Genomic DNA, 27,712 nt, shown 5'->3' on the forward strand with positions numbered 1-27,712 from the left:
GGCCAACTGGTCGTCCACGTTTGAGCCGGGCTCTGCTGACTCGTTCCAGGGGTGCGGGTGGGGTTGGTCTGCCGGATTGTCGGCTCTACTATCTGGCAGCAACTCACGCACGTGTTTTAGATTTTTTTCATAACCGTGAATCAAAATTATGGGTCCGTTTGGCTCAACAACTATGTCCCAGTACCCTATCATCCCTGCCGTGGATCCTGCCCGGGAATAGACCGACTCAAGCCTCCTTTGTTGTTTACCATACCCTCATGGCGTTGAGGTCCTTAGGGCCTGGAAGTACGCTTATAGACCCCCTGGGTCCTTTAATTCCTATCACAGATAATCCAGACTTTCCTGCTGGTAAAGCTGGTCGCTCCTTCCTAGGCAGGTCGTCCACCGGCCCCATGTATTTTGCTCAGGTCCTCTCCGCTTCCTCTCTTCTCCCTCTAACCTCCATCTACCCCGATGCCGTGCCCCTCACTCGCCATATATATGAATATGCCCAGTTAAAACACTTTTATGGAACAGTTAACCGACGCGCACATCTTCACAGGGTGTTGACGGACTTTGAGCGCCTATGTGTCTCCTCCCAGCCCCCTACCCATACCATATCCACAATATATAAATTACTCCTTTCACAGCGTTCCCAACAACTCCCCTCCTTCTGTGGGGCCTGGGAGAGAGAACTACATACTACATTTACTGACGCACAATGGAAGAGGTGTTTCTTCCTCTCACAAAAAGCCTCTATAGCCATTAGGGCCCAGGAAACTAGCTACAAAATTGTCTCTAGATGGTATAGGGTCCCGGCTGTGCTTCATAAATGGTATCCGTCTGTGCCTGACAATTGTTGACGGTGTGGTGCTGTAGGAGGTTCCATGTCTCATGTTTGGTGGAGTTGCCCCTTGTTGAGGAGTTTTTGGGATGCGGTACTTAAATTAATATTGGAGGTTACTGGAGTCTCTGTCCCCAACTCTCCGGAAGCAGCTCTTTTATTCATGTTCCCGATGCCAATACACGTCTATAAAAGCTCCCTAACTAGACATCTCCTTCAGGCGGCAAAGTCAGTGATCCCGCGCAGGTGGAAAACGGCCATACCCCCAACATTAGATGAGTGGTTTCGGGAAGTTGCCTTGATACAGCGAATGGAACACTTGGTGGCTCACTCCCCGGCAGCTGTGGTAAAATACACGTCTACATGGTCTCCTTGGATAGTGTTTCTTTCTTCTCCTTCCTACCTCACGGCTGTCACCTGAGTCAGCCTATGCCCCTGTGAAATGTACTATGGCTTTCGCTCGTTGCTGATTTTCATTCATATTACGCCGGAACCGGAGTCCAGGATCCCCTTGTCCTCTCCCCTCCCTCCCTCCTATCCCTCCCTCTCTTGGGGCCTTTTTCTATACTTTCTCTTCCCCTGTCTAGGGTAATGTGCCTCTTCTTCTCTGTTTGAATTAAGTGGTCTAGCTGTACCTCCTGTTGTTATGCCTCTAGGATTACTCATGCTACTGTGGTATACCGACCATTCTTTTGCATGTTGAGATGTGATGCACATTATTGATTTTCCCTTTGGTGTTTTGTTTGTTTTTGCTTTGGTCCACTGACCTTGTTTGTTTTTTATTTAAGGTGTGGAGGTCTCCCCTCCACTATGTTTTGTAAATTTTGTGTTCTGAAACTCAATAAAAATTTTGAATAAGAAAAAAAAAAAGAGGACTCAAAATGCACTAGGTGCTTCTTTGCTTCTAGGGCTTGTGTTTTAGTCCATGAGCGCACTAGAGCCACATGTGGGACATTTCTAAAAACTGCAGAATCTGGACAATACATACTTAGTTGTGTTTCTCTGGTAAAACCTTCTGTGTTACAGAAAAAAAATTGAATAAAATTGAAATTCAGCAAGAAAAATGAAATTTGCAAATTTCCCCTCCACTTTGCTTTAATTCTTGTGAAATGCCTGAAGGGTTAAAAAACTTTCTAAATGCTGTTTTGAATACTTTGAGGGGTCTAGTTTTTAAAATGGAGTGTTTTATCAGGGTTTCTAATACATAGGCCCCTCAAAGCCTCTTCAGAACTGAAGAAGTACCTTAAAAAAAAGGCTTTTGAAATTTTCTTAAAAATATGAGAAATTGCTGTTTATGTTCTAAGCCTTGTAACGGCCAAGAAAAATAAAAGAATGTTCAAAAAACGATGCCAATCTAAAGTAGACATATTGGAAATGTGAACTAGTAACTATTTTGGGTGGTATAACCGTCTGTTTTACAAGCAGATGCATTTAAATTCTGAAAAATTCTATTTTTTCCAATTTTTCTCTAAATTTTGCAATTTTTCACCAATAAACACTGAATATATTGACCAAATTTTACCACGAACATGAAGTCCAATGTGTCACGAGAAAACAATCTCAGAATCGCTTGGATAGGTTTAAGCATTCCGACGTTATTACCACATAAAGTGAAATATGTCAGATTTGAAAAATGGGCTCTGAGCCTTAAGGCCAAAACTAGGCTGCGTCCTTAAGGGGTTAAAATAACAGCCATCACATGTACTCATGTATTTCAATGGGGTCGTTCACACGACTGTTGTTTCAACAGAGTGTGTGAAGGGTCTGTGAAAAAATAGGACATGTCCCATTTTACAGCGTGTCACGCATCCCTCCATATACTCTAGTCTATGGGGGATCACTAACAGCGTGCCCCGCACGGGTGCACCTCGGACGTGAAAAACATCCGTTTTTCACGTCCGAGGTTGCAAACGCTTGTCAGAATGTAGCCTTAGGCGAAGTGCACACTTCAGTCTTTTTCTTCAGGGTGCTAGCCGTTTTTCTGACAACTAGCACCCTGACCCATTCATTTCAATGGGGCCATGCACACGTCAGGTTTTTTTTTACGGTCCCGTTGCTCCGTTCCGACAAAAGAAGAGCATGTCCTACTTTGGTCCGAGATTCCGTGACCGTGAGGCCCATGCAAGTCAATGGGGCCGTCAAAAAAACTGAAGGCACACGGAAGGCATCCGTGTGCCGTCCGTGTGTGATGGAGCCGCTGCCTAGCAACGGCCGGGCGGGCAGAAATACATACAGATATATTACACTAATCGGCAGCCACTTGTCTCTATCAATCACCTTATAGAGAGAAGAGGCTGCTGATTAAAAATAAAATAAAAAGCAGTTGATACGTACCCCGGTCGTTGTCTTGGTGACGAGTCCCTCTTCTTCCTCCAGTCCAGCCTTCCTGTATGACGCGGCAGCCTGTGATTGGCTGCAGAGGCCGCTGCAGCCTGTGATTGGCTGCAGAGGCGGTCACGTGGGATGAAGCGTCATCTCTGGAGGCCGGCCTTCTGACGTCATCCAGACTTGCGCGACTGCCACTACAGCCTGTGATTGGCTGCAGCGGTCCCAGGAGGCCGGACAGGAGGAAAACGCAGGGAGTTCTGGGTAAGTATGAACTTATTTCTTTCTTTTTTATTTCATAAATTGTATTTTATCAGCACCGAGCATGGTCATTCTTCAGCGCTAGTCACTGTCCAGGGTGCTGAAAGAGTTACCGCCGATCAGTGCAGCCCATTAACTCTTTCAGCACCCTGTACAGTGACTAGCGCTGAACAACCCTGCTCTTTCAGCACCCTGGTCAGTACCTTGCTCGGCGCTCGGAAACATGGAGTGCACACGGAAATAACACGGCCGCTAAAACGGGTTCACAGACCCGTCAAAAACGGCGATGGAAGTTTGCAGGAGGCCTTAAAGTGCACCTGACTAAAGGAAATCTACCAATGAACCATAAGTTGTTAATATAGTGGGCATGATAGTCGAAAGGATGTTGAACGTACACTATGCATAAAAGGGGTCGTCTCATCAAGAGAAATCCATGTCCCGCTCAAGTAGAAGTGCAGAAAAAAATGAGAGAGTCTCTTGTCCTGGGGAACTTGGCCTGTCCACGCATTATGTAACATGTAATATACCCTTTTAAATGTATAGCAAGATGCCATTTCCTGGAAACCCCGGCGATCAGCATTTATGGCCGGGGTAGCTGCTTGTACATAAGGAGTTGTCATGATGAGATAACCCCTTTAGGACATAATGGAGATCACAGGAGGAAGTGGCTGTAAAAGAAGCAATGAAAGTAACAGCACTTAAGAAATCAGTCTACACGGTTACCTTTTTGTCCTGGGAATCCAGGATGTTATCCAGCCATTTATACAGATAACCATCTGATGAAAGTCCAACATTATCTGCAACGGGGCCGCAACAGAGCACAGCCGACATTGCCTGCAAAAGAAAGGGAATACAGTGGTCATAGGTCAGGAATATAACTATTTATTTTTTTCTCTTGAACTCTGGCCTTCATGTTTTTTTTGTTTCTTTTTTAAATATCCGTATCTAGCTAAAATTCTCTTTGCACTCCTACTTGTATAGATCAAATCACTAAGATCGCAGTTCTTAAATCCCAATAAAGACTTCGCATTTTGCTGCATCTCGAGAAAAAAACATAAATATAATAAAAGTGCACAAATCCCATTTATGACGACATGACATTTACGGTACAGTCAACTTCATACGACACATTTTAAAATTACCAGACAATTTCACAATTCCATTAGTCAGCTGTGGGGGACTGGGAAGTAGCACACAGTCCATTATGGCATGTCAAATATGACCTTTTCGTAATAATCATCCTACATGCTGGTGCTACGTGACCTAAAGTGCCTGTAGAAAGTATTTGCTTGCCTACGATATTTAATGTTTTAAATATGTGCCAAGAACTGAAATTAATTAGCCATTTTTGACACTTGTTAACAAAGACTCCAAAATGTCGACGTGATCTACATTCATTATAATTATAGAGGGGTTTTCCCTCTATAAATGTCTGATAATGGGGATCTCGACAGCAGATGCACATAGGAGGAGATCAAGCGGTCACGTGGCTGTGCTTGTTTGGCTATTTACGTAACTTCTATAGCCTTCAATGGAGAGAGCCGCGCACAAGCTTGACGGACGTTAGAATTTGGTCTCCTGTATGCGGCCAGTGCTGGCCACCTCGGCTTGCAGAACAGGGTTCAGCGGACACTTATTCTCCGATATTTATCAGAGCATCTAAAGAGAAAAACCCCTTTACAAAATAATTGCTTGAAACGGACGAAAAACTATGAATTATATTTTAAAGGAAACTTTGGCTGCAATTTGCATGTAGCATGTGTGGAAAGGTTTATCAGCTTTGCACATGTGGACAGTGCAAATTGGACCCATTTTGTTACATGGGTAGCAGAGGTTTCATACAGGATGTCCCTGTATTTTTCACATTCAGTCTACCTTCAAAAGCATCGCAAGTCTTGCTACAGAGAACCCCCCCCCCCCCACACACACACACACAATACGATGTTCCCACCACCATCTATCATGATGGGGATGGTGTGCTTTTCCGATATTAAGAGAAGCCAAGTATATTCCATGTTATAAAGAGAAGTTAATGGGCCATATACTAGTTGGACTTTACCGAGAAACACTCAATATAACCGTAGTTTTCACTACATTTAATAATGACATAGCAATGCAAAACTACAGTTTAATTCCTAAGCCATTTACAACACAAAGAGAAAAATAAAAAAATGGGACAGATTTATCAATGTGTTTACAACAGTTTTAAAATGTTAAAAAAATGAATTAAAAAATATGGCGTTCACGTATGATGCCATATTTATGAATCCCCTGCTCCACTTTTTCCAACACACATTACGGTGTTAATAAATATCACTGGTTTATCAAGTTTCTAAGCCACTTACGTAGTTAGAAAAGTGTCGGAAAATAATGGCAGGTTTAATAAATCTCCTACAAAATCACTGACATGTGACCTGATAAAGCCGAACTCCACTCAAAAATGTAGGTGTGACTACAGGTAACCCCGATATCCCACACATGTAGGAGTTTAGAACATCATGCAGTTTGGTATGCAATATTCCATAGGAAAAAACATTGTATCCAGCACTCTTGATAATAAAAATATAGACAAATTAAAATGACCCCGTCTGGCTATGATTAAGAACATTAGTGGTTTGAAACGAGTAAGCGTCCTCCCGGGATCATTTTAATTTGTCGTGTTTTTAAGATGACCGAATAAATCTATATTTTTATCATCAAGGGTGCTGGATACAAAGTTTTTTCCTATTGAATATTGTTTGTCTATATCTGCTGCTGACGGGATTTTCTCCCGTATCTACGAGCACCATCAAAAATTTACAACGTGGCAGTGGAAACGCGGTGAGCAAACCCTTGCTAATAATTTATATCATTGTATGGTATGGTACGCGCAATGTAAATCTGGTTCAGCGGTCTCTAAAAAGAGTCCTGCAAGGTCAAGGTGTCAAAAATATTTTTTGATATGGTCATGGAAAAAAGAAAACCACTGGTGATCGCAGTGGTCACTTGATGTCATGGCAGGAAGAACAGCTACTAAAACCATAAAGTTACGTATGTTGACCTACAACAGCATATATTAGATGTCTGACAATGGTACACTTGTATTTAAGTTGCAAACTGAAAGCAAAAATGAAGTCAAATATATAGCATTTTAATAGAAAAACTGTAATGGCAACTCATCTGCCTATTCTGAAAGGTGGAAATTCACAGATATGGGTAAGTACTGTGTAAAACGTAACTTTCAATCTATTAAAGGAGAAATAAAATAACGGAAAAACGCATTAAAAAAAAATTAAGGAAGGCAAAAAGGGTAGAGGTAGTGACGTAGGACTGTGCGGGTTTGTGCCTAATATAACAACAGGACCCTACATTCTATCATCACCCTTAAAGGGTGTTTTCTCATAATGATTATTTATCATCTAATTACAGACGATAGTGCTTGGCTATCTCCGGCAGCCCCATAAAAAGTAAATAAAGTGGTGGCAGAACATGCGCAGTAGTGCGCCATTCACACTCGGGAGCCCCGTTATTTGGAATCGGTGGGTGTAAAGCGGTTGGACCTCCACCGATCAAACATTGGTCACCTAAACGGTGGATATTAAGGTCATTTCACATAGTTACCGTAGAATTATACAGCCCTCAAAGGGACTTCTAAATAATCACCCTCACTGTACAAAAATGCTGCCTCAGCAAAGAAATTCAGTCCTAATGTAGCTAAATGACTTGCCTTACCCTAATGGTGGCCATACACTGAAGACAACTGTAGGCAGAAAACTTTTTTTTGCCGACAACTATTCCTCCCATCTCCAGAATAAACAAGCTTACTCGGCTCCGCTTCTTTAATGGGGAAAGGTGAATAAGCTGCTGCCAGACCAGCGTATGTCAGGAAATGCAACATGGCCGGTCCTTCTTTTCAGCCAACAGTTATCTAATGTGTATGGCCACCTTTAAAGCTATTAATGTTGTCTGTATTCGTGCATAAAAAGAAAAAAAAAAAGAAAGGTCTGTAACAAGGGAGTGCAGAGGTTAAATAAGTAAGCAGTTGCCTACAACAAAAAAGAACTGGACGTGTTTAGGGTTTTAAATACAGAGAGATTATCTTGTGCAGAAAACAAAATCTGTGCTGTCGTGATCCAGGCACCTATTATGGTTATTCTGAGCAATGACCTAGAAACAGATGTGTTCTCACAATTCATCTATCTAATCCTCCCTCAGATGGAAAAGCATTCTGTATTGGTCAGCAAGAGCATAAGAGGAAAAATTAGTTACGATTCGGAGCTTATAAAACATTTGTCACAAAACCAGAGCCCTTGTGTGTATGTAAGGTGTAGTAAATGTGGAACTAGTAGGTGAAATTACGCTCGTGAAACATCTCCTAGAGGGCACATGTGGTGGTTTACTCAATACCAGTAACGTAACACAAAAGGAGCCGAAGGGGTTAATTTGACACGCACGCACAGACACACACACACACACACAGACCCCTGTTAAGGGAAGAACAACTTTTACAGGGTCAGACTGGCCCACAAGGGTACCAGGGAACCCTACGCCGGGCCCTGGCTCTAACACAATAGTGGGCCACAATGATCCCGCAGAAGACAACCCCATTTGGAACTGCCTTTGGAGGCATACACTTGCCATTAGGGTGTAATGTGTGGGCAATGATGACCGCAAAGTTCACGATGCATTTAAAAATGGAGGTGCGTTTTTTCCTGTATGGACGGATGGTGGGTCTCAGGATCATCTCCTCTGGTGGGCCCAAGGAACCCCAGTCGAATACTGAACCCTTACACATCTGCACTTTATTCTGCCCCCACCCCAATGCGGAGGGGTAATTGCACCTACTCACCAGTTTATCAATATCCGGCATTAGGCCATTTAGACTAGGAACTAGATGGCAGAAGGGACCTCCTAGTTACATTGGCAAGATGTCCTACATGTGGCTTAAATGAAATATAATGGAGGCCTGGATGTCAGCTATGTAGTCCTCATGTACACAGAATGACTTTAGCAGTTAGTAGATGCATCTCTCATCTCCCATGCCTTTTCTACGACGATTCTTACATAAGAAAATGGATTACCTTCAGTGCACAGTACTGATGCCTGTTTATCTGCATATTCCGATCACTGTATCTGTCCAGTGGGGTGAACATTATGCTAAACGGTCCGGCCCAATGACTAAATAACATGAAGAGGCTATGGCGCAGACTCTGCTGAGGAAAAATACTTCTTCTCTGGTGCACTGGAAACAAACAGAACATTTACTTCAATATCTTCATCATTCACTATATTCTATTTATTAGCATCACAAACATTGCTAGAAAAATTAACAATTCCCTCGCTACCCTGAGGATCTATGGAGAAACCAAAAACGTATTTGAACAATTGCTGTGAGACAACCTGATTCTGATGACATGCTGGCAGGGGAACACTTACAAGTTGCTTGGATCCTCTTCTCCCAGGTACATAACCATTGCGTTCCTCATACCCTATGCCAGTGTTCCCTAACCAATGATTCGGAAAACACACGTTGATTTCAGGCCCATTATATGTGGCTCCCCAGCTGTTGGCAGATACAAATGTGCACTAGTGGCACGTGGATGTCATAGCATATCACAGGCCGTAAACTCTAGGGTAAAAGCCATATCAATTAGTCATACAGTTTAAGAGGCTTATTTTCTTTAAAGTGTAACTAAACGTTTAACAAACTTCTGACATGTCATAGTGACATGTTATAAGTTTGTATGGGTGGGGGTCCGAGCACTGAGACCCCACCAATCGCTAGAAGGAAGCCACTGAAGTGCTCGTGTGATCGCTCAGCCGATTCGTGTCTGTTCGGCTTTTTCCGGGAAAGTCGATGTATCGGAGTACAGGCTCATAGACTTTCTATTGAGTCCGTACACGATACATTTATTTCTGGAAAAAGCCGAACAGACACGAAGCGGCTGAGCGCTCACACAAGCGCTTCAGCTGCTGCATTTTAGCGATCGGTGGGATCTCAGTACTCGGACCCCCACCAATCCAAACTTCTGACATGTCACTATGACATGTCAGAAGTTTGTTAAATGTTTAGCTACACTTTAAATACGTCACACCATCTATTGTATGTGAAAGCGGCCTCAGACTTACAGAAGGCTGGGGAGCTCTATCCTATATTCACGTTAATTATTTTATAATGTTGCGCGCGCTTCATTTCTTTATGGTATTGCATGGACGGCTTGCCATGTGCCCCTAGCCCCCCACAACACTATTGAAAATGAAACCCCCACCTTCTAATGAATTGCCTGTGGTAACCTATATTCCCTGGATCCCAGACTCCATTCTTTGCTTCTACAACACTTTTCACTCCAATATTCCCCCTTCTCCTCCCCCTGTGAATCTCTCCAGACACGATACTCTAAACTTGGGTAGGTTTCATGTACCCAATTTCTTCCTCCACTCGCTGATTCTTCCAGGGGCCATTCTATTTCTCTCTAGATTTGACATATTCTCAAATAATTGCAATAAACGCCTTATGCAGGATATTAAATTAAAAAGTTCTACTCCGAACCATAAAGTGAAAACAGTGTCGAAAAAAAGTGCACAAACAATGACATGTAATAATATATAAACGTCATAGAATACCTGGAACATTTTGAATGATATTCGCCACTAAGGCACTAAAATGGCATCGGATATCTTTCAGTGTATCAGAGTCCTTCTCGTTCTCCGCTTCCAGTAACTGCCTGGTTAGGTCCACGTATTCTAGCAGAGTATTGTTCAGGGAATGAGTCTCATTATCAAGGCCTCCACTTGCACTAGAAAACAAAAGAAATGATGAAAGTTACTCCTCTGCTTACAGAATACAAGTATATCAGGCTGCACACATTTATAATGGCTTAAAGATAGAAAGCCTGAAGCTAGCGATACTAGTCTGAATATACGCCAAATTTCTCAATGACTTGCTCACTCTTTGATAGATTTGACGCATCTTGGCACATGTTAAACTCCTTATTTTCTTTACACCGCCGATTGGGAGGTATACTTTAGACCAGTATTCTGCACCACAAGACTGGCGCACGCAAGTGTTAAACCTGGTGCATTTGCCAACTCCACAAATTCACAGCCATATTGCAAAAATGCGCCTGACGTGGCGAGCAGGTCACAAATCAAGGTTCTTTCTGGCGCACGCATTAATAAATTTGGCCAACAATTTATACGCCAAGAAAATAGGCGTACGAAACGCCGGACCCAGACGCAACTACACTCAGGCTTTTTTTTGTCATAATTCTACTAGAAAGCCACTGGTATATGGAATCTACCCAACAAAGGGCACAGCGCATTCCCAGCACTAGTCCGGATGAGTGATATCCTTTGATACGTTTTAAGCCTAAATACAAGGTTAGCTTTTTCACGTGTAATGCAAGAATTTTTCCAAGTGCAATATCAAGCCAAAATTTTGTGCAGTGATCACAACAAAGACTCCCCAGTACACAGCAACTATTGTGTGGCGCAGGGGTAAGAATCTGCAGGGGCCTCAACAGAAGCAGGACTGGGAAGGAAAAGTTATTACATATGGAAATAGTTTGTTTGCAATATGACAAAACATTTTTCCTTATGTAATCTTTTTTTATTTTACCAGTTTACTATAAGTCTGCTGACTGCAGAGTCCGACCTACAATTCATCAGAGGGTCTACTCTACAAAATCTCTGGTCAACACTGTAGGAACGCCGCTGATTACTGCCACCTTTTAGCTGGACTTGCGCACAAGCATGGGCTTTGTAAGACAGCAAAATGACCAATCTTTTTTTCAATGCAATGGAGAACATAGTCAAACGCAATGTATCGCAGTAACGCATCACTTCTCAATATGGCAGCATCCGTGTGAGAAAATATTGAAAATGTCATTACTTAGGGAAAAATATTCCTACCTGTGACTAATGACACCAGCATCTGCCAGCAGTTCAAATATACGGACCAGCTGAACCCTTAAAATATCTCGACGCCTGCGCCGCTTCATATTCTGTTCAGAAAAAAAAAAAAAAAGATTAAATTAACAAAGACATTTTTTTTTACATTTAGAAAATGGGTTATCCGGGTTCCGATTTTTTTTTGTAATGGCTGCAAATTAAATAAATTAACAAAAGCGGCAGCACTAACCTATCCTTTCCCCCGGCGATCCAGTGGTGCTCCCGGTGATTGTTTACATGCATGTAGCATGTAACCACTGCAGTCAAAGGACTCCGCGGTCATGCGTCGTATTTCTGACATTATGCCAGAAATACGATTCATCAGCGCTGAGCTCTCTGATTGGCTACTGAGGTCACATGCTTCTTGCATGTAAACAATCACCGGGAGTGCCGGGGGGAAAGGATAGGTAAGTGCTGCTTCTTTCGTTAATTTATCCTATTTGCAGCCATTAGAGAAAAAAATGTATGGACCCAAATACCCCCTTTAAAAATGACCTATCACTAGGTCATATAACATATAAGCTTTCAGCGCTGGTTTTTTTTTCTGGACCCCCAACCGCCATTCTAGAGATATGGCCCACTGTTGTGTTTGCTTCCTATATGCTAATTTTGCTGCAGTTAGCCAACAGGGCATGAATTACCATCAAGCTGCCTCCTGCTGATTGGTCAGCATCAGAGAGAGGGAAGCTAGCTCCACCTCAGGAGTAGGAGGATAGTTCACGCCTCCTTGGCTAACTATAAATTAGCATATAGTGAGACAGCTCCATTCTGGTCAGATAACCTGTCCAACTTATATGACCTAGTGAAAGGTTTTATTTAAGGATTGGGTATCTGGAAGGTATTTACAACTGAATACCAAGAGTTGTTTGCTTTTTCTCTAATGTGCATTGATAACTTTAGATTTTGTTTCGTATTTTTACACTGACATAAAATCCTGGAGCCGAGGTCCTGAGCCTGCGTTACGTTTAGGGGCTGCTCGGACTGCTGTCATGCTGTACTTTTAATGGGATAAGCATGGTGTATGATTACAGCATTGTGGGGAATTTAATCTGATTTTAGTAGAGGGTACTCGGCTTAGAAACACTGTCCTAGACTATGGCAGTCTTGTGTAACTGTCTGGTGATTTTATAGCTTGCGCCTTGTGAAAAGTTTTTTCAATTAGAGCTCAATTAAGTGCATGACCAATACTTGATTTATACTTCAATACATAAAGCGGCACAGTTACGTAACTAAAGATTTAATGTTAGGCTGGGACAAAGATCTAAAAAAATATGCAGTGTCATGTGAAAACCACTATTAAATTTCATACACAGGCAATGGGCTGTTAAAAAAAAAAACAACAAAAAAAGCGTATTTGTAAAATGTATTTTTTTTTTTCAACCATCTGTGTTTCTCGTTCTAGGCACACAGACATGTGACAATAAAAGTGGCTGTAGGAAATTAGAAAACAGGACGTCCTTCTTCCAAAAACAGCACCCCTCTGTCCATAGGTTCTGCCTGGAATTGCAGTTGAGCCCCATTGATTTGAACAGGGTCGAGCTAGAAATCTAGACACAACCTACTTTATGGACAAGCGGCGCTGTTTCAACCAGAAAGCAGCCATGTTTTTCTAACCTCATACAACCCTATCCAGGCTAGGAAATATCAATAAACTGGCATGTGGAAACGCTGCATCTATTGGACAGGACTAAAATAAAAGCCTCATCGCAACCGTTCTACTAGAAGTGGGTCACCAGTTAAATAATCTGTCATGGCTGGAGTTTTTCAATTATTGTTTGATCAGTTGCATGCTCTCCATAAAACGTCTTTTCGTTTCATTCGGCATGTAGACTAAATGAAATCCGGCATGAAACACAATGTAACAATGAAATGTAATATAATTACCTCTGGCCTTCTATCAAGTGCTTCTTTAATTATGGGGTGCAACTCCTCGATTAATTCCCTGGATACAAATAATAAATTGGATTAAACACCTGTCGCTGTGACAGGCAACGTTATGGCGTCTACACAACATTTACAAGCAAAGATAGCAATTACGCGAATGTGGAAGGACTCCCCAATGCAACAGTCTTGGCTGGCAATGAGGAACATTAATAAAAGTGAAGCTTTGGACCGGGACTTCGAAGGGCTTATTCACGTGAACGTTGCGAAACTCGGACGTGAAAAACTGCAGTTTTTCAAGTCCGAGTTTCACCCGTGTGGGACCCGTTTTCATGGATCCCTCTATAGACTTGAGTCTATGGAAAGATCTGTGAAAACGGAACAAAATAGGACATGTTCTATGTTTCAACGGACCCTTCACACGGTCCATTGAAACAATGGCCATGTGAACGGCCCCATTGAAATACATGCGTTCCTGCAAAGGCCGTTGTTTTAACGGCCGTCACATGGACGTATTCAACGTTCGTGTAAATTAGCCCTAATTATAAGTGATAGTAAAAAAAAAAAAAAAGTTACAACAACCCAGCAAAAGAAAATCTCAGTTTAACTCATGAAAATACTGAATAGATGTGATGAGGTCCAAGCACAGACATCTTTACTGGGCATTTATTGCAAGATTTTTTTTACCGGTTAGGCCCTATTCACACACAAAGTTTTTGCAGGCCTGCCTGCGCTTTTAGTGGCATATTTCGACCGCGGCCCTTGCAGCTAATGCACAAAACACAGTGAAAAAAGCTTGGAAACTAGCGCCGCAGGTTTTTTCTACCTCTCATTGATTTCAATGGGAGGTCAGAGACTGAAACCGCGGCAAGAAGGACATGCCGCTTTTTTCTCCGCAAGTGGCTAAAGGCCGCCCGGGGAAAAAAAACGCCACTGCCTCCCATTGAAATCAACTGGGGGGCGATGTCGGCCATTTTTTGACACCGATTCCCACGTCAAAATCAGCACCAAAAATACTCTGTGTGAACAGGGCCTCAACCATAATGACACCCATAAGGCATATTCACTTATAAAACCTATAAAGCATAGAAAGGCTTTACTGTACAGTTCACACATTGAAGGGGTTGTCCAGTATAAGAATAAAGAGTCTGCTTTTATTTTCCAGAAAAACGTCACTCTTATGTGTCAGCAACATTCACTTGAGCTGCAATACCAGAAACAGCCAATGTACAAAAGTGGCGCTGTTGGCGACCCCTTTTTCATATCCCAGATAACCCGTTTAAGCCCTACACAAGTAAACATCAACAGCATCAAATAAAAAGCAGCTGGAATACATATTATAGACACTACTCTATTTTCTATTACAAACGATTTAATGGTGAAAATACCCAATTTACCTAAAAGCTCCAGGGTTGGTCCTGCCAAGGCCCAGAACAAGAGATTCTGTAATTTCCATGCTTTCAGAACGCATCATTGGTACTATGTGCTTGAACAGGGATGCGGGGGACGGACTGCCAATGATCTGTAAAAACAAAAACCAAAAAAAACAAACATCAGTACAAATCACTTTATAAAATATTAAATGGAATTTGTAAAAGGACAGAAAACTCTATATATAGTCTAACGTTATGTTCACACGTCCTATATCCAGACGTTTTTCGGGCCGAATACGCCCCGAAAAACGCTTCATAAAAAAGGAAGCTGAACGCCTCCCAACATCTGGCCGTTGATTGCAATGGGAAAAACGGCATTTCGTTCAGACGAGGCGTTTTTTTTACGCGGCCGTTTGAAAAAACGGCACGTAAAAAAATGCCCCATAAGAAGTAGTGCATGTCACTTCTTGAGCCGTTTTTAGAGCCATTCTTCATTGGGTCAATAGAAAAACAGCTCCAAAAACAGCCGCAAAAAACGCAAAGAACGCTTGATGCTTTAAAAACGTCTGAAAATCAGAGACTGTTTTCCTTTGAAAACATCTCCGCATTTTATATACCTGTTTTTAGTTTTGTGTGTGAACATACCCTTAGGGTATGTTCACACGCTGAGCCAAAAACGTCTGAAAATACGGAGCTGTTTTCAAGGGAAAACAGCCTCTGATTTTCAGACATTTTTTGAGTAACTCGCGTTTTTCGCTGCGTTTTTGGAGCTGTTTTCAATAGAGTCTATCAGAAAACGGCTCCAAAAACGTCCCAAGAAGTGTCCTGCACTTCTTTTGACGAGACTGTAATTTTACGCGTCATCTTTTGACAGCGACGCGTAAAATGACAGCTTGTCTGCACAGAACATCGGCAAACCCATTGAAATGAATGGGCAGATGTTTGCCGACGTATTGGAGCCGTATTTTCAGGCGTAAATCGAGGCATAATACGCCTCGTTTACGCCTGAAAATAGGTCGTGTGAACCCAGCCTTAAAGAGGCTCTGTCACCACATTATAAGTGCCCTATCTCCTACATAAACTGATCGGAGCTGTAATGTTGAGAACAGTGGTTTTTATTTGGAAAAACGAATCATTTTTGAGCAAGTTATGAGAAATGTTAGATTTATGCTAATTCGTTTCTTAATGCCCAACTGGGCGTTTTTTTACTTTTGACCAAGCGGTCCATTTGTACTCAGTACAGCGTAATCTCGCGAGACCACGCTGTGCTGTGTGAGTAAGTCCCACACAGTACAGCGTGATCTCGCGAGATCACGCTGTGCGAGTAACTCCCACACAAACTTTACCGAAGTGTCGGGAGTGTGAATAGACATCATGTCCCGGCCTGGAGGTGATGTCTATTCACTCTCAAGACACTTCAGTAAAGTTAATGTGTGAGTAAGTGACAGCACAGCGAGATCTCGCGAGATCACGCTGTGCCGAGTACAAATGGACATGAATAGAGAGAAGTGTATGACGCTGATTGGTCAGCGTCATACGCTTCTCTTTACAACAACCACTTGGTCAAAAGTTAAAAACCGCCCAGTCGGGCATTAAGAAATGAATTAGCATAAATCTAAAATTGTGCATAACTTGCTCAAAAATGATAATTTTTCAAAATAAAAACCACTTATCTACATTACAGCGCCAATCAGATTACATAGGAGATAGGGCACTTATAATGTGGGGACAGAGCCTCTTTAAGGCAGAAGAACCATCTTCCTCCACTGAAACCGGCTCTAGTCTGAAGATACAATTTTAGGACCTTATTGGGTGGTGCATGACACAGAGATTCTCTCTTTATTGCACTTTTAAACCATGGGAACCTGTCACTAAGTTTGGAGCCACTAAACCACCAGAATGCCGTTATGCAGCTGGGGTTTACGGTTTCAAACCTGAGCAGGTAAAAACGTCCTTTTAGCAAATTGTTAGTAAAGTAACTTACAATTTACCGAGATGAGCCCGGGAACGGCATCGGGCACTGTGCACATGAAAATACAATGCGCATGTGCAGTGAAGTGAAATTTTGTACTGTCCCCGGGCTTCATGTGCGCAATGCCAATTTACCAAGAGACTCCTCTTGGTAAATTGTAATAAACTTTACCGACTATTCCCAAAATGTCAGTTTTTTTAAGTGAGCAGGTTTGGAACACTAAACCCCAGTTTCATGGTTTAGTAGATCTTAACTCAATGAGGTTTAAAAAAAAAAAAAATAAGTGATTGTGGGCATGCAAACCAATTTTCAAGAACATTTACTAAAATGGCTGCTTTGATATGTATCTAAATATTTTTTTTAAATATAAAAAAAAAAAAAATGTGACATTGCTCATGGGAAACGATGATAAAATCCAGCGATACGATGGAAATAGATGGGAAAAACAACAGCAATTAATTAATACTTGAATTTTAGATGTGATCATAGTGCATCTTCCGGCTTCACCGCTACAACCGAAAAGAAACCAAGGCAGAAATCAGCTTAAAACAACTATGCATGACTTGCTTTAGAATCAATGCAATATCCACTGTCAGGGGTAGACGCCAGCGTCTCTGGAGGGGAACATCGAACAGAACCAGCAGATGCTGAAGAACCTGTGGATGTTGCTGCACTGCAGCAAAGAATCAAGTAGTTTCTCCAAAGGCCGATATAGGAATCGCTGCCTGTGACTGCAGTCACTTTCTTTGCATTAATGGGACTACTGTAAAGAAAAAAAAAAAAAAAGATAATATTAGACAAATATACATGATCCATAGGCATCAGATTTACAGCAACATTCATTGTATATCTACAAAACGACTTACTTTATATCGACTTGTGGTGAAAGAAGCTGAAGGCGGGTGTAAGAAAACATCCAGGCATAGCTGACAGCCGTGGGGCAGTATTTGGGAAGGTTTTCCGGTTTCATGAAGCTGGAGAGGCTGATTATCCAGGGATCCTGACCCTGCGTGATATGTGCAAAGATCCAGATGTGGGATGGACTGACTACATCAAACTGATGGCTGATGGGGGACGAACTCCACTCTGCAAGGGTCTGAAGATCTATTGAAATTGGACAGTACAGCAAAGTGGTCTAAAGCAAAGAAATAAAAGTCAGACCAAACCTAAATGTATCACTAACACAGGAAGAGATAACAAACAAACAACAAAATATTTCATTATATATTGAACAGATCTTCGATAAACATGGACAGAGAAATAACAATCCACAGTTTATCTTGCCATTTGGGTGTAATATAGTAAAAAGCCCTTAATAGCTATGTAAACCTTTAAAATATGTATATATATTTTTTATAAAACAATGTTAGGCTGGGTTCACACAGAGTTTTTTGACGCGGAAACCGCGCCGCAAAACTCGCCAAAAACGCCTCCCATTGATTTCAATGGGAGGCGGGGGCGGTTTTCTCCCGCGAGCGGGAGAAAGAAGGAACATGGGACATGCCCTATCTTTGCGCGATTACGCCTCTGACCTCCCATTGACATCAATGGGAGGCAGAGAAAGCATATTTCTCAGCGTTTTATGCCCGCGGCGCTCAATGGCCGCGGGTGAAAAACGCTTCGAAAGTAAGCGTGCAGGCAGAGGAAAATCTGACTCAAACTTCCAAACGGAATTTTGTGGCAGATTTTCCGCCTGCAAAAAACTGTGTGAACCCAGCCTTTTATTGTATCTTAAACAAGTTTTTAATTGGGTTTTATTTTAAAAAAAAGCTTACTTCTTTAGATACAGCTTCTATGTATCCTGGATGCATAGAAGCTGTATCTTGCGATCACAGCCGAATCCGTCAGGTCAGCTGGACTGACGGCTTTGGTAAGCGCTGGTCCTGATCCAGCTATTATTAAACACTTCCAAGTTATACAATGTACAAGTAAAATGAAATTCAAACATGCACACATGGTACACCCAACTCTGTTTTAGAGGTCATTCAATGGCCAAAATCAGCGGGAATTTTGCAGAAGCAGTGAAATAATAGGTAGCCCTGAGGATGCTGCAAGTGACATATTAAATGTACAAAATCAAGACATGGCCATGAGGACCAACTGCGAGTGCCTGACAAAGTGACAGCGTAGAGGCAAGACTGCAGCCTACACAGCAGGGACTATAACCTTCCTCCCTACTTTTCACCCACTAGATGACTTGGACTATGATACGACCTCCAACACGTATACAAGACATAAGACTAAGTCTCTAGTACTAAATCATGCGCTGCCAACTTCACATGTAATATTGGACTAGTCCCCAGGAATAAGGGCACCACAGATCACTGAGCCTTCTGCCGGGTACTCACTAGAAACATATGACCGACCTGATCATGTTTTCATGATGGGCAGAACTTTATCACTATTGATATAATTTTATACAGTACATATATTTATACTGTATTAGTCTCTGTACCCCAAAGCCTTTGTACCCGAGCCTGGGAGCTTTGCATTAAAGGCAGAAATAGTGGCTATAGTAGTGAGTTTATGTTACAGAAAGGAAGGAGCCCAACAAATATTATATTTTTACTCCTTTGCCAATTTAAGGTGCTATTAGAATGCAATGTGAATTTCTATCTAGAGAGGAGAAGCTTAACCTGACAGTCAGGCCATGTATATTGGTGAACCACATGATTGTGTTTGGTTTCCCTGTAAAGGAGCGTTGCACAAGGACTCCTCTAATATTAAGGATTGACATCTGTACCGGTTATGGACAAAATGTGTGGATATTATTCCTGTTAGTTTATTTCTATAGAAGGATGTTAAACTACAGCCGAGAACAGACAGCATTACAAAGAACTATTTTAAAAGCCGCTTTACAAACGGTGTTGTGTTTTAATACAAAGGTGTATTAGTTTGTAGAAAAACAAATTGTTAACATGATCATTCGTCTCCATACAATTATATGTTGTTGGCAGAACATCTCCCTGTTTATAGATCGAAACGCGCTTCCGACAAACAACCAGTTTTTTGGCTGCATAAAATATCCGAGCAGTCGACAAACTAACGTTTGCTCGTTCGTCGGCTCATCGCTGCCCTGTCTAAACAGCTTGATGATGGGGAACGAGTGTTCATACGGGCGATCATTCACCCGATCATTGGTCTGAGCGTTAGGACCTTTACATTCCACTTGCTAGGGAACTAATAGTTTTACCTGATCCGCTCCGGTGAGGTGTATGAAGCTTTCCAGAATGGACGGACTAAGCCTATCCATTACATCAATAGCCAACTCCTCTTCACCCTACAACAAAGAAACAACACAGGGTGAATAGCAAAATAGGAACAATATTCGACATGAAATTTGTTTCCTTGTGCATTAAAGGATGATTTGACTTCCATGCAATATGACAGTAACCAGACATCCCAAGTACAAGAACGTCGTACAGAAACAGGATTGCGGTTAGTAAAAGAATTAGGTGTTCGTAAAGGAAAACAGAAAAACTTGTCTCTCACCTTCGAAATTTCAAGGACTGTAAAGAGAGCTCGTATCTCTCGGAGGACATTCACTGCTAACCTCCTAGTGGCAGGTCGACTGTTACACAAAATGACCAGTGCAAACCCTTCCACAACATGGAACACGTTCGATACTGGACTTCTTTCAAGAGGGAGTGTATGGGAGGCTCCATTGTGCATACCCCGCTGCAAATCGGAAGAAAAAAAAAATAAGACCACTATTCATTTTGTTCCAGCGTATAAAGGGCACACTCTGCTTCGTCCCTAACGTGAGCTATGGGGAAAGTAGATGCCAAGGCAAAGAGCTGTTTGACTTGCACATCTTCTATAAACATTAAAGTAGTTTCGTATTAAGAGGACCAAAATCTGTATTTATAAAGATCTGCTGACTGCAACAGTGTAAAAAATACGAAGAAGGCTCTGTTCACACTTCCATTAGTTATTTTGTTATCTTTCCGTAGTTCTTTGACAACCAGAATAGTGCAGCCATAGAAAAAAAAATACAAAAACTTGACCGGCCCATTATAAGTCAACGATCTACGTCATGATAGTAAAAACAAAAACCATGACAACATTGTTAACGGAGCCTTAGCTGGCATACTCTTCAAGGAACGGTTCTGAAGTAAAGCCAAAGATGGCGTATAAATAGATGTAACATATTCCCCTTTCTCCCAAGACCCGGCATTGTGGTGATGAGGTAGGAATACCTGGGCATCTGTGTTTTTATTGTGCATCTGAACCGCCTGCTTCCACTGATTTATTAGCTGCACCAGCATCTTCACCGCATTGTCTAGAAGTGATGGGTGTACATCAGTCACTTCCCGAACAATGAAGTAAACGAATCCTGAAAGAACATCCTCCCGCCAGTCAGGAAAATCGAGCATTAGAGCCTGTAAGGTATTGAAAGCGAGCCCACGCAGCTCTTCATCCATATGAATTGTAAGCCTAGGAAGAGAAGGTACAGTCATTTAACACAGCGGGCCCCAGTGAGCATTGTTGGTTAAACGGTTGCCGGTAATAGCAACAAATTGGTAATTTTAAGGTTTCCAAATAACTGCATATTGCAACGTTTCAGATTTCAGATCAGAATTGTAGCAGTTGATTACATAGAAAGTAATAGAGACCGCAGTGTGTGTGTGTGTGTGTGTGTGTGTGTGTGTGTGTGTGTGTGTGTGTGTGTGTGTGTGTGTGTGTGAATCTCCATGTATATGAATTACAATATACATACAGAGAGTCATGAATGATTGGCTTTTCCTGTTGTATTATTACCGATTAGCGTTATGGCCAACTTTAGGCCAGGGAACAATGATGTTTAAAGTTGGTAGTCCTCTCCTAAGCCGTGATGCAATGCTCTGGATATACAATGCGACGGAAGGTACTACCTTTAAATGGGTTGTCCTATGAAGACAATCACTTTCCAAATATCCTACTGTAAATGGGCTTATGGATATTATACAAGAGGTTCTCTTTTAAATGAGAATGCAATTCATGCTTCATTGTGGAATTATTGCTACTCACCCTATATTGAGAGCGGGCCATCATATTTGTTTTACCTTGTTCCTTATATACAATAAATAGTGACACAAAATATTTGACTGTTTTAAGGGGGTTTTACACTGGGCGATTATCGGACAGACGAGCGTTCATATAACGCTCGTTGCCGATAATTGCCCTGTGTAAACAGGACAGTAATCAGAAGATGAACGAGCAAACACTTGATCATCTGCCGATCGTATCTTTTTAAAACAGTAAAATATTATTGTTGTTGGCAGCACATCTCCCTGTGTAAATAATGTATGTGGACGAGCGCTCGTCCCTATCCATAGCTCCGTGCGCCAGGTGCAAACGATCGCCGATCAACGATGTCTCGTTGATCGGCGCTCGCTGCATCGGCCTATTGTCGGCCAGTGTAAAAGGCCATTAAGATTCTGTCGCTAACGATTGATATTATTTGTTTGGTGGGAAATAAAGTGTTTATATAGTTTCTTTATATCAGGGGTGGGGAACGTCCGGCCCGCAGGATCATTTGGTCCGGCCCGACCTCACTCTGCCGCCGTGATTCCACCCTACTCACTCACATGTAGGAGCCAAGTATGGCAGCAGTCTGAGTAAGGTCGGTGCGTGCCGGCCCAAGAGTGGATCAGTCCGGTCACCTGACCCGAGTCCGTGACGTGAGGTCAGGTGACCGGACTGGTCCACTCCCGGGCCGCCAGTGGCATAGCTACAGGGGTCGCAACTTTTGTTACTGCCCCTAACCCTAAGTTGCCACACAGCGCTGACCACGCTGGTCCTGCTTCCGACTGAATCTGCGTCCACAGGACGTACATTCAATTGGGTTCAATGAATTCACAGTGCCGCGAGCGACTCTCCGCAGTCATGAGCGATGTAGTGACGTCATCGCGCTTGTCCGCGCCGATTCACTCACAGCACAGTGCAGAGGAGGAGAAGGATCTCCTCCACCCGTCGTGGGAATGGGGATAGGTAAGTAATTATGTTATTATTTTTCTATTAGGTACATACCTATGGGGGCATTATACTGGGTATGGGAGGGGGGCTCATATGGCAGCTGCTGAGGGGGCATTATACTCGGTATGGGACAGCTAAGGGGGGCATTATACTGTATGGGACAGCTATGGGGGGAATAATACTTTATGGGGTAGCTATGGGGGGCATTATACTGTATGGGACAGCTATGGGGGGAATTATACTGTATGTGGGCATACTGTATGGGGACATTATACTGTATTGGGGGCCAGCTATTGGGGGCATTATACTGTGGGGGGAGGAATTATTAAGTTGATAATATTTTATGGCCCGCAAATGATGTTATAAATATCCAAAGGGCCCCTGGCAGAAAAAAGGTTCCCCAGCCCTGCTTTATATAATATGGACTATAAAAAACAAACAAAAAAAACCGCTGCAGAATAGATTTACCTTGCAAGTAATTCAATGAGGTCAGCTCTGCTCATACCATCAGGAATAAGCCTAGGGATAGCAGCAATACACGTTCTGAACAAGTCAATCTTGGGTTTTCTTTCTCCCCTGTTAAATACATACAACACAAAAAAAAAGTAAATCGGACCTAAGCATCTGTATTATCTCTATTGCTTCATTGTAATCGCGGTTCATGCAAGCCACTTGAAAATAAATAATAACTCCTACAAAACAACAGATACCTGGAGATATCCCTTACTACACATTTACTAAGCAATGCTATCCTGGTCATAGATAACAGTAATCATGTAAAGAGGAAAAGATAATGAAAGAGAGAGAAGAAGAGAGAGCAAGTGGGAGAGAGACTGACAGACTGAAAAAGGAGAGCAAGACAGAGAACCCCGAACAGGTACTTTTACTCCAGAGTAACCTCACAAAACACTATCAAAGATTAACTAAAGTGTGCACCATAATGCCATCAGGTGGTCTGAAGACGTGTCAGGGTAACGCCGCCACACATCGCGGTCACAACATGGCTGAAACACTTAGTAAAAATGCAGTACAATGTTTAGAGGATTGTTAATAGATGCGTTTTCGCAGATAAATTGCAGTTTAACCTGCTAAAAAACACCCACCCCGCTACATGTGGCCTTACGCCCTAGAAAACAGGAAAAGTCCAGAGTCAAATTTTCAGGGATATTTTAACCCCCCTTTAAGTGACAATGACAGAAAGACGTACAGCCCTTAATTCGTTGCAAATGTTCCATTCTATTTTTTATTTGTGTATACTTGCTGTAATGAATCCTTTACCGTGGGTTTTAGATAAGATGTAAAAACAAGTTATGATTGTAATAGGTGGACTGTATTTCCCTACACAGAGTTTCAGTCCGATAAACTATGGTTAGTAAAATTGACTATGTACGAAAAAAAAAGTCCTCTCACGGTCTGAGAACACTTTTATGTAACATACCTTATATATTTGATTTAGTGTTCATACAACCATAAGAGATGCAAATACAGAAAGTTAACCTGCATTAAGTAACGTTAATCCTCTACTTTCACAATACACAGGCTTTCCAGCTTCTTACTGGCATTGAGCAGCTTTGTGCAGTACAGTAATTTCCAGCCAACCTGAGCTGTTAGGATCAAAACTTATCAATGGTTTATGTACATCAAACATATTATTGTTCATTGCTGATAGAAAGTGGAGTACAAATAGATGGATTATTAATTATTATACATACGTAATCATATCTTCTGGCTCTTTATTAGACATCTGCACGCTTGTCATGCACATTGGCCTGCCAACCTCCTTATCAAGATGCCTAAGTATGCTGTCCAACGCTTTGCGTACTTGAGGATAGTATACAGACATGCCTGCAACGAAAATCCAAAAGATTATTGTAGCCATCAGTCCTGTATGCATACTAGCAGCATAACATATACAATGACAGCAATGGAAAGGAGGAGGATTCCCAATATAGTGACATATTTATCGTGTTCCCGCCAGTGCAAAGTGTACCATCTTTGAAAATCTGCCGCAAGAAAAGCTGTACAAATTACGCTACTCCTGTAGATACTTGACCCCCACTGTCACAATGTTTATAAATTATTATTTTTTCTTTATTGTAAGCATGTGGATCCGTGTAATCCACAGCCTGGTCAGAAGGTCCGAAGGCTGTATACTACAGCTGAGGTTGCAGCTAAACTCAGTCTTGATGCTTTTGCAGTCAATGGCTACAGTAACTCGAAATTATAAATTAAAGGAATTTCTGTTATTGTTACAGAAATAAAGCAGTCAGTTGTTGCGATAGTTGGAACAAAAAAAATTATTCAGGGCGATTCCAAAATCTCTACTTCGGGACTAGTGGGCCTCATAGTTTTAGGGTGCCTGCACTGGTCAATGTGGTCCCTTGGAGTGGCTTCCAAATACCCCACACCGCAACACTCTTTATTGTTATTTGTGGGGGTACTTGAAGGTCATGGTGTATCAAGAAGATACAAAACATGGATCATGTAAAGAACGCAGTTGAAACGTTATTAATTGCAGAATACCAAAATTGTTAACGCAGTTGGGTGGAAGAGAGACATTTGTATCCGTTTCCAAAATAATGATAACCGTGACAGCAACAATATGACAGTATGTTAAAAAGTGGAAATTATCACAATGTATGGAAGCTTTTGAATCATGTACTACGGTAGAGGCTGCAAATGGACAATATACCGTTCAGCCAGAACATAAAAAAACACCTGCCTAATATTGTGTAGATCCCCCTCGTGCCACCAAACAGCTCTGACCCATTGAGGCTTGGACTTCACAAGACCTCTTAAGATGTCCTGTGGTATCTGGCAACAAGACGTTAGCAACAGTCCCTTTAAGTTCTGTAAGATGCGAGGTGGGGCTGATCAGACTTATTTTTATTCCACAGATGCACGATTGTATTAAAATCTTGGTAATATACGCGGCCAAGTCAACACCTTGAACATTTTGTCATGTTCCTCAAACCATTCCTGAACAATTCTTGTAGTGTGGCGGGGCGCATTATCCAGCTGAAAGAGGCCACTGCCATTAGAGAACATTGTTGCCATCAAGAGGTGTACTTGGTCTGCACCAATGTTTAGGTAGGTGGTATGTGTCAAAGTAACATTCACGTGAATGACAGGACCCAGCAGAACATTGCCCAGAGCATCACACCGCCACTGGCTTGCCTTCTTCCCATACTGAATCCTGGTGCCATCTCGTCCACTGGTAAGTATAGTACATTCGCCTCTCTGTCCACAGGTTAAAAAAATAAATAAAAAAAAGTGATTCATCAGACCAGGCCATCTTCTTCAATTGATCCATGGTTCAGTTCTGATGCTCAGGTGCCCCATTGTAAATGCTTTGGGACAGGGTTGGATAGGGTTCTGCATGGGCTCTCTGACCGGTCTGCAGCTATGCAGCCTTAAAAAGAGCAAACTGTGATGTACTGTGTGTTCCAATAGAGAAAAAGTACTATGCACACCAATATGGAATGGTTTATCCAAATAAATAATTTATTTATAGCCAGTGACAGTGTGATGTTTCAGTCAATACCATGACCTTCCGCAGGCACTTTCGTCAATGCTTTATCCTGCGTGGATGGCGCTGTAAGCTTGGCGGGTAACCACTTTAGTGAGCGCCTCACTATAGCAGTAAACAATTCCATATTGGTGTGCATAGTACTTATTCTCTATTGGATCGGGTTGGGCCCCTACTAATGCACCCACGCCATTACCTAGTGCTATCCGAACCTTAGTACTGTGTGTTCCGATACCTTTCTATCACAGCCAGCATTACATTTTTCAGCATATGTGCTACAATAGCTCTTCTGTGGGATTGGACCAGACGGCCTAGTCTTCGCTTCCTATGTGCATCAATGAGCCTTGGGCTACCATGACCATATCGCCCGTTCACTGGTTGACCTTCCCTGGACCACTTTTGGAGGGTACTAACCCCTGCATACTGTGAACACCCCATAAGACGTGCCTTTTTGAAGATGATCTGACCCAGTACTCGAGCACTCACAATTTTGTCCTTGTTGAAGTCACTTAGATCCATTTACCCGCTTCCAACACATCCACTTCAAGAACTGACTGTTCTCTTGCGGTCTAATATATCCCACAACTAGACGGGCGCCATTCTAACCAGATAATGAATGTTATTCACTTCACCTGTCAGTGGTTTTAATGTTATGGCTGAACGGTGTATAGCCTACAAATAAAAATCTTATTCATGTGTTCGCAATGGGAAAATGGCCTAGGCTCAACGTGCATACAGAGTAAGCATGTCAGAAGGAAAATAATTATTTGTCTGGAAAACCATTGAGAAAAAGTTACTGATAAGTATGGAGTGGTTCATATGGAAGCAGCATTGTCACATATGATTGTATGTTCACTTCCATATCAACAGGAGTCAATGTGGACAAACCTATGACTTTCGCCTCTTCATCTGTGAGGGTTTTATTCAGAAAGATTTTCTTTACACGCAAGGTATTTCCTGAGGGAAGAACAACTCCAGTTGTTGGCATAGGGGGCTCGCCATCTTTTTGCTGCAAGCTGTCCGCGATTACGAGGAAGACTCTGAGACCTATATTCATTCTCTGGAAGACATACAGACACCAATGTAAGGGCTTGGAATAAAGTCTAGTATTTACAGTACGGACACAAAGACCTATTCATATCGAGTACACCTGTAATAAAAATCCTTTATAATCATTTATGGCAATGATGACTCACAAAATACACGTGCTCCATCCTCACCGAACACAGGCAAAGCCGAATTTATCACCCAACAATTAATCATCTATTAGAGAGTATATTACATCTTGTCCTATGTATTTATTTCCATAGATTTCTTTAGCACCAACACATTACACCAAAACTATTCAGAAGCATCTGTCCCTGTCCCCAGTGGAGCAATGCGGTTTTGCCATCTAAGACGTACCACTTGTACTCTAGGGCCAATTTCATTTTGGAGTGTAGAAGGAAACTGGAATATCTGCCGAAAACCCAAGCAAACCAAAATACAAACTCAATGAATATGTTGTCTTGTGATATTTTTAACCCAGGACCCCAGTGCTGCAAGTCAGAAATGCTAACAATATCCCAGGGGTGTTGCCCATCGTATATTTCTTATTATACAGCCGTTGTGTTAGTGCTGCTTCCATTTTTATGATGTCTCCAGATCATTTATCCTGCACA

The 27,712-nt window shown here is 42.1% G+C and overlaps 1 protein-coding gene across 1 annotated transcript in view; it reads right to left on the reverse strand.

The window, feature by feature from the left end:
• FRYL (FRY like transcription coactivator) overlaps positions 1-27,712 on the reverse strand; it is a 122,150-nt gene that overhangs the window by 70,450 nt on the left and 23,988 nt on the right. The window contains exons 14-27 of the mRNA XM_075825578.1: positions 26,940-27,111; positions 24,235-24,367; positions 22,991-23,098; positions 20,764-21,001; positions 20,057-20,242; positions 19,758-19,844; positions 17,431-17,699; positions 17,132-17,327; positions 14,617-14,741; positions 13,223-13,280; positions 11,300-11,391; positions 10,013-10,185; positions 8,470-8,630; positions 4,133-4,243 (exon numbers count right to left, since the gene is read on the reverse strand). Coding sequence (XP_075681693.1) covers positions 4,133-4,243; positions 8,470-8,630; positions 10,013-10,185; positions 11,300-11,391; positions 13,223-13,280; positions 14,617-14,741; positions 17,132-17,327; positions 17,431-17,699; positions 19,758-19,844; positions 20,057-20,242; positions 20,764-21,001; positions 22,991-23,098; positions 24,235-24,367; positions 26,940-27,111 — 2,109 coding nt within the window. The remainder of the gene's footprint in view (positions 1-4,132; positions 4,244-8,469; positions 8,631-10,012; positions 10,186-11,299; positions 11,392-13,222; positions 13,281-14,616; positions 14,742-17,131; positions 17,328-17,430; positions 17,700-19,757; positions 19,845-20,056; positions 20,243-20,763; positions 21,002-22,990; positions 23,099-24,234; positions 24,368-26,939; positions 27,112-27,712) is intronic.

The sequence above is a fragment of the Rhinoderma darwinii genome, chromosome 1 (genome assembly GCF_050947455.1).
Source record: "Rhinoderma darwinii isolate aRhiDar2 chromosome 1, aRhiDar2.hap1, whole genome shotgun sequence".
NCBI lineage: Eukaryota > Metazoa > Chordata > Amphibia > Anura > Rhinodermatidae > Rhinoderma > Rhinoderma darwinii.